Source organism: Perognathus longimembris, chromosome 4 (genome assembly GCF_023159225.1).
Source record: "Perognathus longimembris pacificus isolate PPM17 chromosome 4, ASM2315922v1, whole genome shotgun sequence".
In the NCBI taxonomy this organism is placed as follows: Eukaryota; Metazoa; Chordata; class Mammalia; order Rodentia; family Heteromyidae; genus Perognathus; species Perognathus longimembris.
Genome location: NC_063164.1, coordinates 5,416,246 through 5,434,052, shown reverse-complemented (window position 1 = coordinate 5,434,052; position 17,807 = coordinate 5,416,246). Strand labels below are relative to the sequence as shown.

General features: G+C 47.7%; 1 protein-coding gene across 1 annotated transcript in view; it reads left to right on the top strand.

Moving 5' to 3' along the window:
- The window catches only part of Efhd1 (EF-hand domain family member D1), a 43,403-nt gene extending 26,433 nt beyond the window's left edge, over positions 1–16,970 (top strand). Inside the window, exons 3-4 of the mRNA XM_048344517.1 lie at positions 8,301–8,435; positions 15,879–16,970. Of these exons, the coding sequence (XP_048200474.1) occupies positions 8,301–8,435; positions 15,879–16,013 (270 nt within the window). The 3' untranslated portion in view covers positions 16,014–16,970. The remainder of the gene's footprint in view (positions 1–8,300; positions 8,436–15,878) is intronic.
- Positions 16,971–17,807: the final 837 nt, after the last annotated feature.

Below are 17,807 nucleotides of genomic sequence, written 5' to 3'. Positions count from 1 at the left end.
CGTGTGGCCAGTTCCCACTCATCCCACAGATCTTGCAGAGCTTCAAAGGTGTGGGAGGTTTTGTTTTGTGGTGTTTGTATGTGTGTTTTGTTTTGTTTGTTTGTTTGTAATGGTACTGGGACTTGAACTTGGGGCCTGAGTACTGTCACTTAGCATTTTTGCCCAAGACTAGTGCTGCACTTCTGGCTTTTTTGGTGATGAATGGGAGATATAAAGAGTCTTCGTGCACTATCCTGCCTGGGTTGATTTTGAACCGGAATCCTCAGATATCAGCCTCCAGAGCAGCAAGGATCAGAGGCCTGGCTCCTGCCCTTGAGTTCTTTCAACATCTTTTTGTTTAATGCGTACCTCTTCTTTGCTTAAGACAACCAGTTTGTTTCTGGTCATGAGCAACCTATGAGATCTAATACAGGGGAAGCGTTTCCTTACCAGCCAGAACCAGGGAATTAATCTCCTTAACCAATCAGCATCAACGGCTGAAGGTGCTGTTGAGCTTTATTAGTGCACACACTGTCTCTGTCTCCTTTCCTTCCCTGCCCTGTCTTCAGGGCCACAGGCAGGACCTCTCCCCAGGTCTTCTACCACCGTCCCGTCTTTGCGGACTAGAAACAGCAAGACAAGCAAGGCTGGGCAGTGTGAGCCATTTCCATTCAGGGCACTGAGTAACTGGAATGAAATGGAGGGAAATGTTGAGCATGTCCAAGCGCAGCTGGATTTTCTTTTTCTTCTTCTTTGACTGGTTAAGGTTGGGGGACCCCTGAGCTATGATGGGGCTGTCCTTGGTAATCTGCTGAGGTGGCAGAATGGGTACCAATAGCCTGGCCCCACCCTGGGACCTAAGAGCACAGAAGTCACAGCTGGGTTGGGGGGTGGGGAACTCATTAATGTCTGCAGGTCATTAAAGCCTTCTGTGAACACAAACACTTCCGTCCCTGCTGTGGCTATGAGGGATGCAGCGAGCGAGCGAGTCCCAGGCCCATGAGAATTGTGGTGTTGGGGGGTGGGGAGGGCATTCTGTAAATGAAATGCCTAAGGACAGGTGGGTGTGTGGCCTGACTTCTGTTGCTCTAACAGCATACTTCAAACCGGATTACTTAGGAAGCAAAGAGGTTTATTTTCGCTTGTGGTTCTAGAGAATGGTTCTAGAGAAGTCCTAGAGAATGGTGCTGGTGTGTGCTCAGCTCCTGGTGAGGGCCTTGAACTGCTTCAAGTCATGGCATGAAGTGCCAGGGACCGCGGCGGGCTGTCTGTGGAAGAGAGGGAGCAATGGAGAGGCGGAACTTGCCTTACAATACCCAGCTCCCAGAGAAAGCAGGGACCTGTTTGCTTGCTTCCCTCTCTCCCTCCCTTCTCCCTCCTTCCTTCCCTTCTGGCCTGCTTTTCCTCCCTCTCTCTTTTTTTCCCCCCTCGTTTTCTTTCACTTGTGCTCTACCTTTCGAGCCACACCTCCACTTCCCACTTTTTTGCTGGTTAATTGGAGATGAGTCTCGGGTACTTTTCTGCCTGGGCTGGCTTCAAACCACGACCCTCAGATCTCAGCCTCCTGAGTAGCTGGTAAGATTATAGGCTTGGGCTACGGGTGCCTGTTGGTGACCTGATTGCTTCTTAAACATCCAGCCCCACTGGGTACCACGCTATTGCAGATGAAGCTTCCCTGGGAGGCTCAGTGGAGACACGCCATCCTGGCCTCGTAGCAGCGAGCTGGGCACCAAAGGACAAGCGCTCCATTCCTTCTTCCCCTCACATTTGCACCACGGAGATCTTTGCCCCTGCTGCCTCTTCCAAGTGGGACATCTCCCACCATCGTCTCCAGCCCCTGGGCTTTGATCCCACTGCTGGGGGTTGGCTTCCTTTTCTAACACACTTGGTTTTGTTCCAGCCAGTGTCCTGGCTCTGACGGGTTTGTGGCAAACCCAGCCTTTGCCGGCCTCTAGTGAGAGAGCTGGAAGCTGCAGGAGGAAGAACATGGCCGTTCTAGCCATCCCAACTGGCCACAAAACTCAGCACAACTACGGGTCTTAGGGCATCCGAGTTAAGTCTCTGGCAACGTCCGCAGTGGACTGAGCACCCCTGAAGTTGCAAAGGTTGTGACGGTGGGTGAGACACTGAGCACACCCCTCTCCTAGAGGAAGAGCTTTGAGCCACGATCGACCCTCGAGTTGGCATCTGGGAAGCTTGCAGAAGTGGTTGTCCTGTCACTATGTATTATTAGAGCTAAGTTGGAAAAGTAAATCATAGAAGTATCATCTTAGTTGCTTGCCAGGTAGAATCATAACCATTAATTATTAAAAAAAAAAAAAGACCAACTAAATAGCCACAGAATGCCTTGGGAGAGGACAGGAAGATGACTGAACAGGCATTTAAGTTGGATGGATTTAGTTAAGAATTCATCCTGCGGGGCTGGGGATATGGCCTAGTGGCAAGAGTGCTTGCCTTGTATACATGAGGCCCTGGGTTCGATTGCTCAGCACCACATATACAGAAAATGGCCAGAAGTGGCGCTGTGGCTCAAGTGGCAGAGTGCTAGCCTTGAGCAAAAAAGAAGCCAGGGACAGTGCTCAGGCCCTGAGTTTTTTTTGTACCAGTCCCGGGACTTGAACTCAGGGCCCTGTCCCTGTCCCTGAAATCCTTTGCTCAAGGCTAATACTCTACCACTTTGAGCCACAGCACCACTTCTAAATCTCTGGTGGTTAATTGGAGAAAAGAGTCTCATGGATTTTCTTGCCCGGGCTGGTTTTGAACTGTGATCCTTGCACCTGGCTGCAAATTTGAAGTGAAAACTAAAGAGAGAGAGCTAAAGTAAGATGGTTCCAACAAAAATATTACTGTATTGTGTTAAACAGCACTATCACCAGGCACTGGTGGCTCATGGCTGTAATCCTAGCTACTCAGGAGGCTGAGATCTGAGAATTGGGGTTTGAAGCCAGCCTGGGCAGGAAAGTCCATGAGATTCTTACCTCCAATTAAGAAAAGGAAAAAAAAAAGCCAGAAGTGGAGCCCAAGTGGTAGAGTGCTAGCCTTGAACACAAAAGCTTAAGGATAGCACCCAGTCCCTGAGTTCAAGCCCCAGGACTGGCACGGCATACACACACAAAAAAGAGTACTGTATTGATGTGACCAAGTCACGTGACTTTGTAAAGGTATTACCTTACTTGTCTTGTACTTTATGATGTAGGATGCTGTATTATGTGTTGGTAACATTAACTGAAAAACTAAACTGATTAGCTAAAAAGGTAAGTGACAGTGCCCAAGCTCTGAGTTCAAGGCCCAGTACCAGAACACACACACACACACACACACACACACACGCGCGCGCGCACACACACACACACACACACACACACACCACCACCACCACCACCACCACTTAATACTTAGAATAGCTCTCCACATCTTTTAGCAGTTCACATTTGCTTACCTAATAAATTACCATGGGATGTAACCATGGTTTTGTAAGGCATAATACTTCAGGTTATTTGAATATAATTACTTTTTAAGGCAATTGTGACCATAAAACAGCTTTTTGTTTTTCTAACCACAAGAGCCGTACATCATTTGAAATCACTCAAATGATGTCTTAATCTGGAATCTAAATCCAGGTACTTCATGTTTTAATAACATGGTATCAGTGCAGGATTGAAGGGCTTTTGGAGAGGAAAAACATTTAATTAGGAAAACCAGTGGCCTAAACTAACCACTGAGTAATTTACATCGTGGAGTGTGTGTGCGCGCACGCGTGTGTATGTATGCGTATGTGCGTGCATGCATGAATGTGTGCCAGTAATGAGGGCTGGAACTCAGAGCTTCACACTCGTGCTTAACCTCTCTACTCGAGGCTGGTGCTCTGCCGCTTGAGCCACACCTCTCCTTTCAGCTTTTTCAGTAATTGGCAACAAGAGTCTCATGGGCTTCCTTGCCCTGGGCTGATTTCAAAGCAACATCCTCAGACTTCCGCCTTCTGAGTAGCGGTGATTTCAGTTGTGATCCACCTATACCCAGATATTTTTATATTTTATTTTGTTTTGTTTTGTTTTTTTGGCCAGTCCTGGGGCTTGGACTCAGGGCCTGAGCACTGTCCCTGGCTTCTTATTTTGCTCAAGGCTAGCACTCTGCCACTTGAGCCACAGCGCCCCCTCTGGCCATTTTCTGTATATGTGGTGCTGGGGAATCGAACCCAGGGCCTCATGTATATGAGGCAGGCACTCTTGCCACTAGGCCATATCCCCAGCCCATATTTTTATATTTTAATAGATGAAATCTATGGAGCTATTTAAAAATATGAAACAAACTGCCTTAGAAAATGAAAAAAATTACAGAAGTTTATCACTAGATCAGATTTTTTAAAACTATGGATAAGATAAAGATTCGTTTAGAAATCTTTGATTCGTAGGGCATTCTACCTTTATTGAGCAAGTATGATTGACAGAAAGTATACAAGTCACTCCTTCCTCCCCCATTTCCAGGGTGTGGACTCAGAGCCTCTCCATCTCATTTTGCTTTTTCCACTCGTGGCTGGCTCTCCCACTTGAGATCACACCTCAAGCCTGGCATTGTGCTGTTAACTGGAGATAGGTTCAAAGCCAGTATAGACACGAGCTCTGGGAGACTCTTGTCTTATCTCCAGTTAACCAGCAGAGTGGTAGTAGTGGATCTTTGACTAAATGGTAGAGTGCCAGCCCTGAGTGGGAATGCCAGGAACAGTGGCCAAGCTATACGACCAGCAAAATAAATAAGTGGAATACATATACAACAAGCAAATGCACTGATGTTTTCAGGTCTAAACAAAGAGTTCATCAATGCAACTCTGATTCAGCATTACAAAAGTACTTACATGGAACTGGGTAATGGTGGCTCATGCCTGTAATCCTAGCTAGTCAGGAGGCTGAGACCTGAGGATCTCAGTTTGAAGTCAGCCTAGGCAGGAAAGGCTGTGAGACTCTTATCTCCAATTACCGAAAAAGCCAGAGTGGAGCTGTGACTCAAGTGGTAGAGCACTAGCCTTGAGCACAAAAGCTCAGGGACAGTGCCCAGCCCCCTGAGTTTAAGCCTTAGGACTGGCACACATACACACCCAAAAATGAGTTAAGAAAATTCTTTCTTGAATAAAGCAGGCTCTGTTGCAGCATGGGACATTTCAGCCGGAGCCAGGGCTAATGCGAAGAATGAGTGAAGATTAATTTGATGAATATGGTCAAAAGTCATTTACCTGTATGCATGAAAACAAAACAATCAAACTTATCAAAAAAAAATGTGTAGGAGTCCTAGGGCTAGCTTTAACTCAAGGCTTGGGTGCTATCTCTGAGTTTTATATGTTCAGGACTCATATTCTACCACTTGAGCCATAGCTCCACCTACAACTTTTTAAACTGGAGATAAGAATCTGACAAACTTTCGTGTCTGGCCTGGCTTTGAACTCCTCAGGTCTCAGCCTCCTGAGTAGCTAGGACTATAGATAGGAGCCACTGGCTTCTGGTTTTTGTCTGTTTGTTTCTGGCTTTGTTGTTGTTTTATTTTTAGTGCCCCATCCTGGAGCTTCAATTCAGGGCCTGAGCACTGTCCCTGAGCTTCTTTGCTCAAGGCTAGCACTCTGCCACTTGAGCCACAGCTCCACTTCTGACTTTTTTGGTGGTTAATTGAAGATAAGAGTCTCACCGACTTTCTTGCCTGGGCTGGCTTCAAATCCCAATCCTCAAATCTCAGTCTCCCGAGAGACTAGGATTACAGGTGTGGGCCACCAGCACCCAGCCCAAAATTGTTTTAAGAAGGGGAAGGTAGTAAAGGTGAATTTGATCAGGATATATTGTATGAAATGTCAGAATGGAACTCTCCCTTGTGCTAAAGAGAATAAAAGCCTTTCTGACTGAGAAAGTGTTTTTTTTTTTTAGTTTTAAAATATTGTTATAATATGATGTACAAAGAGGGTTTACAGTTCCATAAGTCAGATAGAATACACTTCTTTTTGGATAATTTCACCCCTTCCCTCACTCCCAGGAAAAAACTTCTTTTTTTAAAAAAGAAAGAATTTATCCTGTAGATCGACTCAAAGTTTAATTCGTCATGTCTGACATATTGAATCTGGAGAAAGATTCAAGGATAGATTACTCAATAAATAGCACAAGGATTACTAAGTAACTATTTGGTAGAAAATAAGGTTAATGATTTACCCTTACCAGATAGAGCAGAATAAATTTCAGAGATTAAATATTTACATGTTTTTAAAAAAATAGAGGCCATAAAAAATAGTAGACAAAAACACAAGTGATTGTTGATGTTGGTGGCAGGAAAGGTTTTGCTAAGCATAACTCTGGTGAGAGCAAGTGAAAAAATTGCATAGCTTCGTTTAAATGTTTTTTTTTTTTTTTTGCCAGTCCTGGGCCTTGGACTCAGGGCCTGAGCACCATCCCTGGCTTCTTCCTGCTCAAGGCTAGCACTCTGCCACCTGAGCCACAGCGCCACTTCTGGCCGTTTTCCATATATGTGGTGCTGGGGAATCGAACCGAGAGCTTCATGTATAGGAGGCAAGCACTCTTGCCACTAGGCCATATTCCCAGCCCCTCGTTTAAATGTTTTAAAGCACCCAAATTCCACAAGCAAGCCAGCAGGGTGTCGTACATCTGTAGTCATAGCTACTTGGGGAGGCTGGGACTAGAGGATCTTTTGAGTCACAGGTACAAGACCAGATCAAGCAATACAGCAAGACCCCATCTCAAAAAATAAATAAATTCAGGGTGTAAGATATCACAAGAAATGTACACACTGCCCTACTATGTAACTGTACCCCTTTTGCACAACACCTTGTCAAATTTTTTTGTTTAATTAATAAATAAATTATAAAATAAATAAATAAATTACCATGAATACAATTTAAGTGGTAGGTGACAGAAGGATTTAAAACATGCCAAGCCATGGGATGACCTTTTAACAAATAATGAAAAATAAGTAATAATGCAAAAATAGAACCAATTAGAAAAATAGAAGTGGATAAGAAACATCAAAAATATTAAATTAGCTAGCCACTGGTGGCTCACACCTGTAATCCTAGCTACTCAGGAAGCTAAGAAACATCAAAAATATTAAATTAGCTAGCCACTGGTGGCTCACACCTGTAATCCTAGCTACTCAGGAAGCTCAGATCTAGAAGACCAAGGTTTGATGTCAACTCAGGCAGAAAAGTCTGTGATTCTCTATTTCTAATTAACCAGCAAAATGCCAGACTAGAGGTAGAGATCAAATGGTAGAGCTGTAGCTGAACGAGCACAACGAGTGAAGTGTGAGAGTCTAAACTCCAGTAGTGGCAGAAAAAAAGCAAATTATTTACCTTAAGAATAGTATATGTAGGGCTGGGGATATGGCCTAGTGGCAAGAGTGCCTGCCTCATATACATGAGGCCCTGGGTTCGATTCCCCAGCACCACATATACAGAAAATGGCCAGAAGTGGCGCTGTGGTTCAAGTGGCAGAGTGCTAGCCTTGAGCAAGAAGAAGCCAGGGACAGTGCTCTGGCCCCGAGTCCAAGCCCCAGGACTGGCCAAAAAAAAAAAAAAAAAGAATAGTATATGTAGAACTATTTAATTTTTCTTCTGTGGCTGTAAGCTAGGATGTTGCCTGGTTTTGCTGGTATAGATAATGCTTAAATTATTGTGTGCGTTTCTGATGAGTAGACTGCTAGTAGTGGCTTAGTGGTTGGGCAAGGGAATAGCACTTATTTTATTTGTTGGAGCAGAGGATTAAACCCATGGCCTCACCCATGCTAAGAATATGCTCTGCCAGTGATCCACACTCCCAACTCACATTTTTATTTTGTGACAATCTGGCAAGGGACAAACCAACTCATTACATACACATGGAAGCATGCTTTTGAAATACTTGGAGAAAAAAGTCATTGGCAAGCCAGGCATAGTGCTCATGCTTCTCATTCTAGCTGCTCAAAGGGCTGATATTGGGAAGATGGAAGTTTGAGGCCAGCCCACACAGAAGGTGGATAAAAAGGTCTTGAAACCCCATCTCAATTAATAAAAAGATGGCTATGGTGGGGTATGCCAAGCATCTTACTTGGGATGGGAAGAATAAATAGGAGGATTGTGGCCTAGATTAGCTGAAGACAGAAGCAAGACCCCAGTGGGAAAAAAAAATAACTGAAGCAAAATAGGGATGAGCTCATGGCTTCAGTGGTAGAGTATCTGCTTAGTGCGCATGCGGCTCTGAGTTCAGTACGTATCCACTTGGGCCGTCGGGACTATTGTGGGCTTCTCAGCCAAATCATGAGCATGTCCTCACCCTCTTGTCCTTCTCCTCCCACAGTTCCTGCTCATTTTCCACAAGGCCGCAGCTGGGGAGCTGCGGGAAGACAGTGGGCTTATGGCCCTGGCCCAGCTCTCGGAGATCAATGTTGCCCTGGAGGGTGTCAAAGGTGCCAAGGACTTCTTCGAAGCCAAGGTCAGTCCCTGTTCCCAGTATGCAAAGCCTCTGGCTCCTCCCCTCACCCCCAGCAGTGTCTGCCAAGACAAGGGGGTGCCTCCTGTTCCATTGCACGGAAAGGCACGAGGAAGCATCTGACAAATGTGTGACAAATAACCAAGGGTAAACAGACTTGAACTTGTGCGCTGCTCCCGCGCTCCAAGACCACCTTTCCATGTAGAGTTTGCTGAAGAATTATTTTAACAAACCTCAGCTACTCAGGAGGCTGAGATGTAAATGGATCGCAGTTTGAAGCCACCCTAGGCAGGAAAGTCAGTGAGACTGTTAACCACCAAATGGAAATGGAGGTTTGCCTCAAAGGGTAAAGTGTCAGCCTTGAGCAAAAAAGCTAAGGGACAAGTGCCCAGGCCCTGAGTTCAAGCGCCAGTACCTGTGCGCACGCGCAGACACACACTCTTTCTTCCTCAATCCCTAGTTCGTTTCTTCAACTTCTCTATCAGCTTTGCATCTTAAACTCCTGGGTTATAGACAAGTGAGTAGTGGGGGCCTGGGCGTGGCCGGGGTGTGGCCGGGGCGTGGCCAGGATGGGCCGGGCTGGGTACCCAGCAGCCCTGGAGAATCTTGACAGGGATGGCATGTGACGGGTACTCAGTCTGCACCACACACACAGCCCCAGTGCAGATCCTGCCTCCTCCGCTGGCTTCTCTTGCTGCTATTCTGCCTCAGTTTCACCATCTGTACAATTTCTCTGAGGATGAAATGAACACACATCTACATCCTTGATCAAATGTCTGGCTTACTGTGGGCCCTGGAGTGTCGTCTGAGCTGTTGGGGCTCCCTGCCAATCCCACTGGCCTCCAGGGGAGTTTGAGCTTTGGGGAGCTTGGGCCAGGACCAAATGTCCCCTGGTGACATTTCTCAGCCTGCTTCGATCCCTAAGCGGGAGTCGATTCTTGCTTGTCTGTGATAGTTCTGGGAGACAAACCCCATTATCTTCCTGCTCTGCCAAGGTAATGTGCTCACAGTGTCAGGGACAGGCTGGCTACTTGCTGTGCCTAGAACACCAGCTGACAGGTGGCCCGTCCTGAGTGTGGTTCCTGCCTTCACATCGATGGTACATTGATTTGCCCCCAGCAAAGCCAGGCATCTCGTTAGCCTCTGAGACACAGCTCCACCACAAGGGAGAAGGGGGCAAAGCATTCGCCCTCCTGAGGGGCTCACAGGGTCCACTGAGAACAGCCACCAACAGGGGGAGTGGAGGGAAGGGGTGGGTGCATTCTGCAGGGATGGGGCCTCCCCATGCATGGAGCCACGCTTGCAGTCTCTCGTGACGCCTTGGACCGGTCCTAGGGTTGGAGCCCAGGTGTGGCCAGTCCACGGCCGCAGTGCGCTGGGTCACGTGGCACAGGCGGGCTGTGGAGGAGTCCCTGGGACCGTCTTATCTGGATATGCAGGACCTGTGATAACCTGGCTTGAGCCCCATCCCAGCCCCGTGTACTGCCTTCGAATGAGGCCAGGCCATTTCACCAATGGCCGTCAGTTCCCACGGGTCCCTCATGGAGGTGGGGGGGGCGGGGTTTCAAATGCCTCTGCCTAGAAAACTTCCATTTCCAAACCACCTGTCAGTCAAAATTCAACGCATTTCCTCCAAAATTAAGAAAGCTGAGGGAAGCCACGGGACTGGGCGGGGTGGGGGAGGAGGATGAAAGGGGTGGCATCGATCAAGGTGCACTGTATTCACAAACCGCTTTGGTGAATGACAACTCCTTTGTACCATTACTTTAAAAAAATAGCAATAAGGGCTGGGGATATAGCCTAGTGGCAAGAGTGCCTGCCTCGGATACACGAGGCCCTAGGTTCGATTCCCCAGCACCACATATACAGAAAATGGCCAGAAGCGGCGCTGTGGCTCAAGTGGCGGAGTGCTAGCCTTGAGCGGGAAGAAGCCAGGGACAGTGCTCAGGCCCTGAGTCCAAGGCCCAGGACTGGCCAAAAAAAAAAAAAAAAAAAAAAGCAATAAAACAACAACAGCAACCTACCCGTCAGGGCAGTTTACTACCAATTCCCCTGCCAGGGAAGGCTCCTCCTCCCCTTACCCCATCCTCCATGCCTCTTCCATGTGGGAGTGGCACCGTGTTTTACCTGCTCAAGGGGTTCTTGGACGCTTCTATTTTTTAAATCAGTTGTGGGGTTTGAACTCAGAGCCTGGGCACTGTCCCTAAGCTTTTTATTCTGCTTGAGGCTGTCTCTCTAACTCGTGGAGCTACAGCTCTACTTTCACAGACTTTCCTTCCCCTGAGCTGGCTTTGAACCGTGATGCTCAGATCTCAGATCACAGGCCTGAGCCGCCAGGGCCCAGCTAGACTTGGTTTGTTTCCACTTCCTGGAGAACAGTTTGAGACTTGCTGTTAACTGTCTGACTCTAGGATTTGATCCTCGTGAAGCACTAGAAATTGCATGTAGATATCTGGACAGGGATTTTATTTTTATTTTTTGCCAGTCCTGGGCCTTGGGCTCAGGGCCTGAGCACTGTCCCTGGCTTCTTTTTGCTCAAGGCTAGCACTCTACCACTTGAGCCACAGCGCCACTTCTGGCCTTTTTCTATATGTGGTGCTGGGGAATCGAGCCCAGGGCTTCATGTATACGAGGCGAGCGCTCTTGCCACCAGGCCATATTCCCAGCTGGCAGGGATTTTCATACAGCATTATCAGAGATAGAGGGACACTGGAGACAACCAAAACTCTCATGATCAGAGAAGGATGGTGATTCTGGCACACTCTACAGCCATCAGAACTGAAATGGGGGCCAGACATAGTGGTTTATGCCTATATAAGCCCAGCAACCAGGATGCTAAGACAGTAGAATCAAGAGTCCCAGACCAGCATGGGCTACTACCTAGAAAGACTCTTTCCCGCAAACAAGCCTCTTCCCACCCCCACAAGATTGAAGTGTAATATTCAGGAGGCAGAGATAGGAGGATTGCACCTGGAGGCCAGCCTGGGCAAAAGGCTATGAAACTCCATCTCAATCAATAGGTGCAGTGGTGCAGCCTGACATCCCAGCTATGCAAGAGGCTGAGATAGGGAGGATTGTGGGTCCAGGCTAGTCTAGTCAAAAAGTTCCCGAGATCCCCATCTCATTAGAAAAAGCTGGGCCTTGGTGGTGCCTGTCTGTCATCCCAGCGAGGGTGGGAAAACGTAAATAGGATCACCCTCCAGGCTGGCTATGAACAAAACAACAAGTACTATCTCAAAATAAAAAAGAACGGGCAAGCATAAAGGGCAGGAGCCGTGACTCGTGCTATAGAATGCCAGCCTAACGCGCATAAAGCCCTGAGTTCAAACCCAAGCACCATCCAAAAAGATTGAAAATGAAGCTGTGTGGACAGATGTATTCAAAATAATTTAAGCCAAGTAATATGTATGTCATCGGATTTTGTTAAAATATTAACTAGAGCCTTGTGTCTGTGGCTCATGCCCATAATCCTAGCTACTGAAGCCAGCCCAGGAGTGACCGCCTGTGAGCCTCTTAGCTCCAATTGACTACCGAAAACGCTGCAAATGGAGGTGTGACTCAAGTAGTAGAACGCTGGCATTGAGCCAAAAAAGTTCAGGGACAGCATTCAGGCTCTGAATTCAAGCCTCAGGGCCACCACACATACACGCACGCACACGCATAAATTAACTACAACCTGGATAATTATATGCAAAAGTATTAGTAATGGCTAATGTGTTAGTAATGCAGGAGAGACTCCCTTGATAAGTCCTGTAATGTTCTATAGTGAGTGTACATTCTTTTTATAAGCAGGAGACAGATGAAAAGCGTAACAATAAATGTTTTTCGCTTTGCTATGTTTATATGTCTGCCTGCTCACCCACACTCCAAGCCAGAGGTGGGGGGTTACCTTTGTAATTACAGCGCCTGCCAGGTAATGGCCCTCACTAAACGTTTGCATGAGTGAGGAAGGGAGCCTTACCACTGGAATTTGGCAGAGGTTGTAAAGGAGCTGACACTGGTGACAGATGTTCCAAGATGAATGGAGAGTCACCTTGTAATCAAGGACAGAGGGCATTCCAGCCGTGGGAACCAGAGCGAGGGCCTCAGGCATGGAGGGCAGTGAGTGTCCCAGGCAGGGGAGGCTGTCACAAGGCCAAGGAGGTGTGGGAGGGGCGGGGAGGGAGTCTGAGGAACACGGCTCAGATGGGAACCCGGCCAGCACTTCCCACTCCTGCCACCACATATGCCGTGGCACACCATGGTGAGTGACTCCAAGGTTGGGATGGTGTCTGCACACAGACAGAAAGTTCTGGCCACCCGCCAGGCTGAGGGACGGCTTCCCCAGCCCACTGAGTACTAGAACCATCTGCAGACCCATTTCCCAGGCCCTGTTCAGGTCTGTCTGGGCTTCTCCAGGGAAGGGCCCAGAAACAGATGTTGATCCAGCTGTGTAGGGGGTTCCAGTGCGCAGCCTGGCAGAGCTGCAGGTGCTGTGAATGCTTGGAAGTCTATCGGCCTGGCCTTGACAGCGGGGAAGGCCCTAGAAGAACGGATGCCTGGGGAAAGGCCTCCACCTATGCCTGACAAAGAAATCAGTCATAAAGATAGTGACAGAGGCCAGGGATGAGGTAAGGACCAACAGACAACTCTAGAACCTTCAGTATTCCCAACACTGGATTAAGAGTGGGAGATAGAAAGGCAGGCAGTTTGTAGAGCTGCGCGCAGAGGAGCTGAGATTTTAAATCAGGACACCCCTCGCCCTGTATGGACTGGCATCAGGAAAAGTTATGATGTGAAGCCCATGGTACTTCTGGCGTGGGAAAGCCATGCCTCTATTGGCTGAATGTTAGGCTGCTTGCAAGCATTCTTAGTTACTTATTTAGTGTGTGTGTGCGTGCGTGCGTGCGTGCATGCGTGCGTGTGTGCGTGTGCATGGGTGCACACGCTGGTATGGGGGCTTGCACTCAGGGCCTCTGGCTTTCACTTTGGTTTTCTGCTCAAGTCTGGTACTCTATCACTTGAGCTACACTTTGGGCTTTTGGGTGGTTAATTGGAGTTACGAGTCTCTCAGACTTTTCTGGGCTGGCTTCACAGTGGGACCCTCAAGCCTCAGCCTCCTAGAGAGCCAGGTTTACAGGTGTGAACCAGCAGGATTAGACAGGTTGCAAGTCATCTTGATGACCTCCTGTTGGATAGGACTCGGCCACAGACATATTTTCTTGCTCCTGAGGGATTCTTGTGCCTAGCTCTGCCCTCCTCAGGATGGGGCCCTCGTACCGAGGATCATGTAGTGATTTTTCCACACATGTCTATCCTGTAACCCCTCATTGCCCCCATTGGCCCTTCCCCAGAGCCAGGGGCGGGCCTAGTCTCCACCTGCAGGTGAGTTTCCCACAGGGGATAAAAGGTGTGGAGCCAGGAGTGGAAACGTCATGGGCTCTAGCTACAATGCCGGCAAGAGCCATCTTCCCAAGCTTTGAGCTGAAGTAAGATTCCCCAATGAGTGGCGAATGATAAAGGTGCCTGGACTTGGGGAAAGCTGGCAGTTAGACCTTCAGAAGAAGAAGTAAACAGAGGTCCAAGGAAATCCCAGAGAAAAACCCAACACTGGAAGACAGAAGCAATTGTTTGTTGTTATTTTGTGTGCCACTACTGGGGTTTGAACTCAGGGTCTTGTACCTTTGTGTGGCTTTTTTGCTTCAGGCTAGCACTCTATCACTTGAGCCATAACTCCACTTCCAGCTTTTTGCTGAGAGGAGATAAGAGTCTCACTGAGTCTTCCTGGCCAGTTTGACTTTGAACCACAGATCTCAGACCTCAGCCTCCTCAGTAACTAAAGATTACAGGTGTGAGCCACAAGGGTTTGGCAGGAACAGTTTTAAGACCAGATTAGCCTTGGAGATGGAGCTCACTGACAGAGTGCTTGCCTAGGTTGCTCAAGACCCTGGGTTCAATCTCTAGCCCTGCAAATAAGTAAATAAAGGAATAAGGAATAACTAAAAGACATTAAATCAAACACAAACAGAGTAGAGATCTTGGGCCAAACAAATAGAATAGTAGAGATTGATTCATTTATTTATTTTGGTGGTGGTAGAAATGTATTTAGAGCCTTTGGGGGTAAAAAATATACCTAAAATGGGGGCTGGGAATATGGTCAAGCGGTCGAGTGCTTGCCTCACATACATGAAGCACTGGGTTCGATCTCTTAACACCACATATATAGAAAAAGCCAGCAGTGGTGCCATGGCTCAAGTGGTAGAGTGCTAGTCTTAAGCAAAAAGAAGCCAGGGACAGTGTTCAGGCCCTGAGTTCAAGCCCCAGGACTGGCTAAATAAAGAAATAAAAGACCTAAAACATGGCAGAAAATACAAAAGACAGCAAGGTATTAGCAGCTCATGGTTGTAATCCTAGCTACTCAGGAGGCTGAGATCTGAGGGTCTGAAGTTTGGAGCCAGCCCAGGGAGGAAAGTCGGTGAGATTCTTATCTCAAACTACTCAGAAAAGGCTCACGTGGTAGAGTGCTGGCCTTGAGAGATAGCAACCAAGTCCAGAGTTCAAGCCCCAGGACTGGCAATATATATATATATATATATATATATATATAGTATATATATATTTTTTTAAAAACAAAAAGAATAACAGCTGATAGGTTTGGTTGCATCAAAAATTTAAACCATTTTAAGATGCCATAAAGTTCAAATATAAGCAAGGGACAAGGAGGAAGTAACTGAAAAAAATAACAAGGGACTAAAACCAACGTTTATATATAGAGAACACAAGTTTTTTTTCTTCTTTCTTTAAACCAGATGAATAGATAAGTGAGGAAATCACCAAAGAGGAACTACGAGGAAGGAGCCCACTTTTCTTTGGTTATTATTATTTTTCCTATCCGATTGGCAAAAAGTTAAGACTGTTAATGATAAGCTTTGGCCGAGGTAGGGGGACATGAGTCCTTCCAATCCAGGATGAAGGCAGTTTGGAACAGGTATTATTTTGAGAGCAGTTTAATAGCTTCTTATTAAAAACGCAATGTGTCGTTTAGAAGTGTTACTGACTAGGCCGGGCACAGGTGGCTCTCCCTGATCGTCCTGACTCTTTGGGCGGCTGAGATCTGAGGCTTGAGATTCAAACCCAGCAAGGGCAGGGAAATCCTTGAGACTCTTTATCTTCCCTTAACCAGCAAAAAGCTGGAAAAAAAAAAAAAAAGTGGAGCTGTGGCTAGAACTCTAGCCTTGAGTGAATTAACTCAGGGACAGCCCCCGGGGCCAGTAGCAACGCAAACATGCACACACACAGGAACACAAAGCATGTGTAAACCAGCAACCAGTGCGGGTGCCGCTACCTTGCATCCAGCGCGCAGCGGCAGTTCAAAGGAAGCAGCGTGGTCTTCTGAGTGAGTGGGGTCAGGATTCCCATCTCCCCCTCCCGCTTACCTGTCAATCTGTGTTTCCCATTTCTCTGCAGGCCCGGGCCTTGTCATCCTCCAGTAAGTTTGAAGCCGAGTTAAAAGCTGAGCAAGAAGAACGGAAGCGGGAGGAGGAAGAGAGGAGGCTGCGCCGAGCGGCCTTCAGGGAGCTCAAGGCTGCCTTCAGCACATAATCCTATTGACCTTGACCTAGAACCATGCTGTGCCTTGCAGACTCCCAGAGAACAGAGGACCCCTGCCAGCCCCCCTCCTTATGCCTTATCCTCTAGCCCAGGACCCCAGACCTTCCTCCTTAGCTTCCCCGGGTGGCCAGAGGCTACGTTTAAGTTTCTCAGAGTCTTGGCCCTTGCTTCCAAAGCCTTACTCCTCTGTCTTGATCACTAGCCAGGCCCTGCCTTTGCTTGGCCCCCTCCATTTCCCCACCCCCTGGCCCTTTTGGGGTTTCTGGTCAACCAGTAATCTGTTCATTTGTACAGATTTTCTTTCTTTCGTGGTCCTCAGCGAGCATGTTGCCTGTGTTCTTGGGCCAGCTCTGTGCCTCTCCTTTTGTCCTCCTTTCAGTCAGTCTGCCGGCTGCTTCGGTTCTGTCTGCTGCGATGCTGGAGGAAGGCCTGGTGCCTGTGACCTGTCTCCTTTCCACGGCGTCCTGTCATCTCTCATCCCCTTTCCGCCATGTTTTCCCATCCAGCACTCGTCTTCCATTCCTAAATACTGCGCTACAGAACTGTAACAATGAATCATTAGAACTAAGAGCCCAGGCCAGAAAGATTCATGTGAACTCGGGTCCGATGGAAATATTCCCCTGTGCCCGCTCCTTGTTCTGGGGTGATGTCTCCAGGGGCTGGTGACATCCCAAGTCATGGCCATCCTGACCACCGTCTGCCCGCCTCGCCCCCCCAACATCTGCTCCAGGTGTCAAGGTAAAGGCCCTTCTCACCCACAGGTTGGAGTGTTGTGAGTTCTTGGGATTGTTCATACGTACTTGGAGTGATTTTTTTAAAAAGAAATTTCTAATGCCATATTTGTTACTTCTCTTTTGTAACCGCTGTATTTACAATAAAGAAATCATCTGTCCTTCTACCCACACCTGATTGGTTTTCAATAAACTGTGCAAATGAACTTGGCCATCACATTGGTGTGCCTCTGGTCATCTTTGTATTTGGGGAGAGTGGAGCCGAGTCCAGCCCTGGGCGTCTAAACCCCAGACGGGGCACAGGAACCAGAGGCCTGGGTTCTCCCTCTGGTGTTTACAGTGAGATGCTTTTAGTTGCTCATGAAATCTGTAGCTTAATTCTTTTAAAAAAATTTTTTTTTTTTTTGCCAGTCCTGGGCCTTGGACTCAGGGCCTGAGCACTGTCCCTGGCTTCTTGTTGCTCAAGGCTAGCACTCTGCCACTTGAGTCACAGTGCCACTTCTGGCCATTTTCTGTATATGTGGTGCTGGGGAATCGAACCCAGGGCTTCAAGTATACGAGGCAAGCGTTCTTGCCACTAGGCCATATCCCCAGCCCTCTTTTTTTAAATTTTTATTTAGGTCAGTGGTGGGGCTTGAACTCAGGGCCTGGCCATTGTTCCTGAGCTTTTTTTGTTCAAGGCTAGGGCTCTACCATTTTAAGCCACAGTACCACTCTGGTTTTCTGGGGGTTAATTGGGGATAAGAGTCTCAAGGGTTGGGCTGGGAATGTGGCTTAGTGGTAGAGTGCTTGCCTAGCATGCATGAAGCCCTGGGTTCAATTCCTCAGCACCACATAGACAGAAAAAGCTGGAAGTGGCACTGTGGCTCAAGAGGTAGAGTGCTAACCTTGAACAAAAAGAAGCCAGGGACAGTGCTCAGGCCCTGAGTCCAAGCCCCAGGACTGGAAAAAAAAAAAAAAAAAAAAGTCTCAAGGGCTTTCCTGTTTGGGCTGGCTTTGAACTTTAGTCCTCAGATCACAGCCTCCTGAGTAGCTCAGATTGCAGGTGTGAACC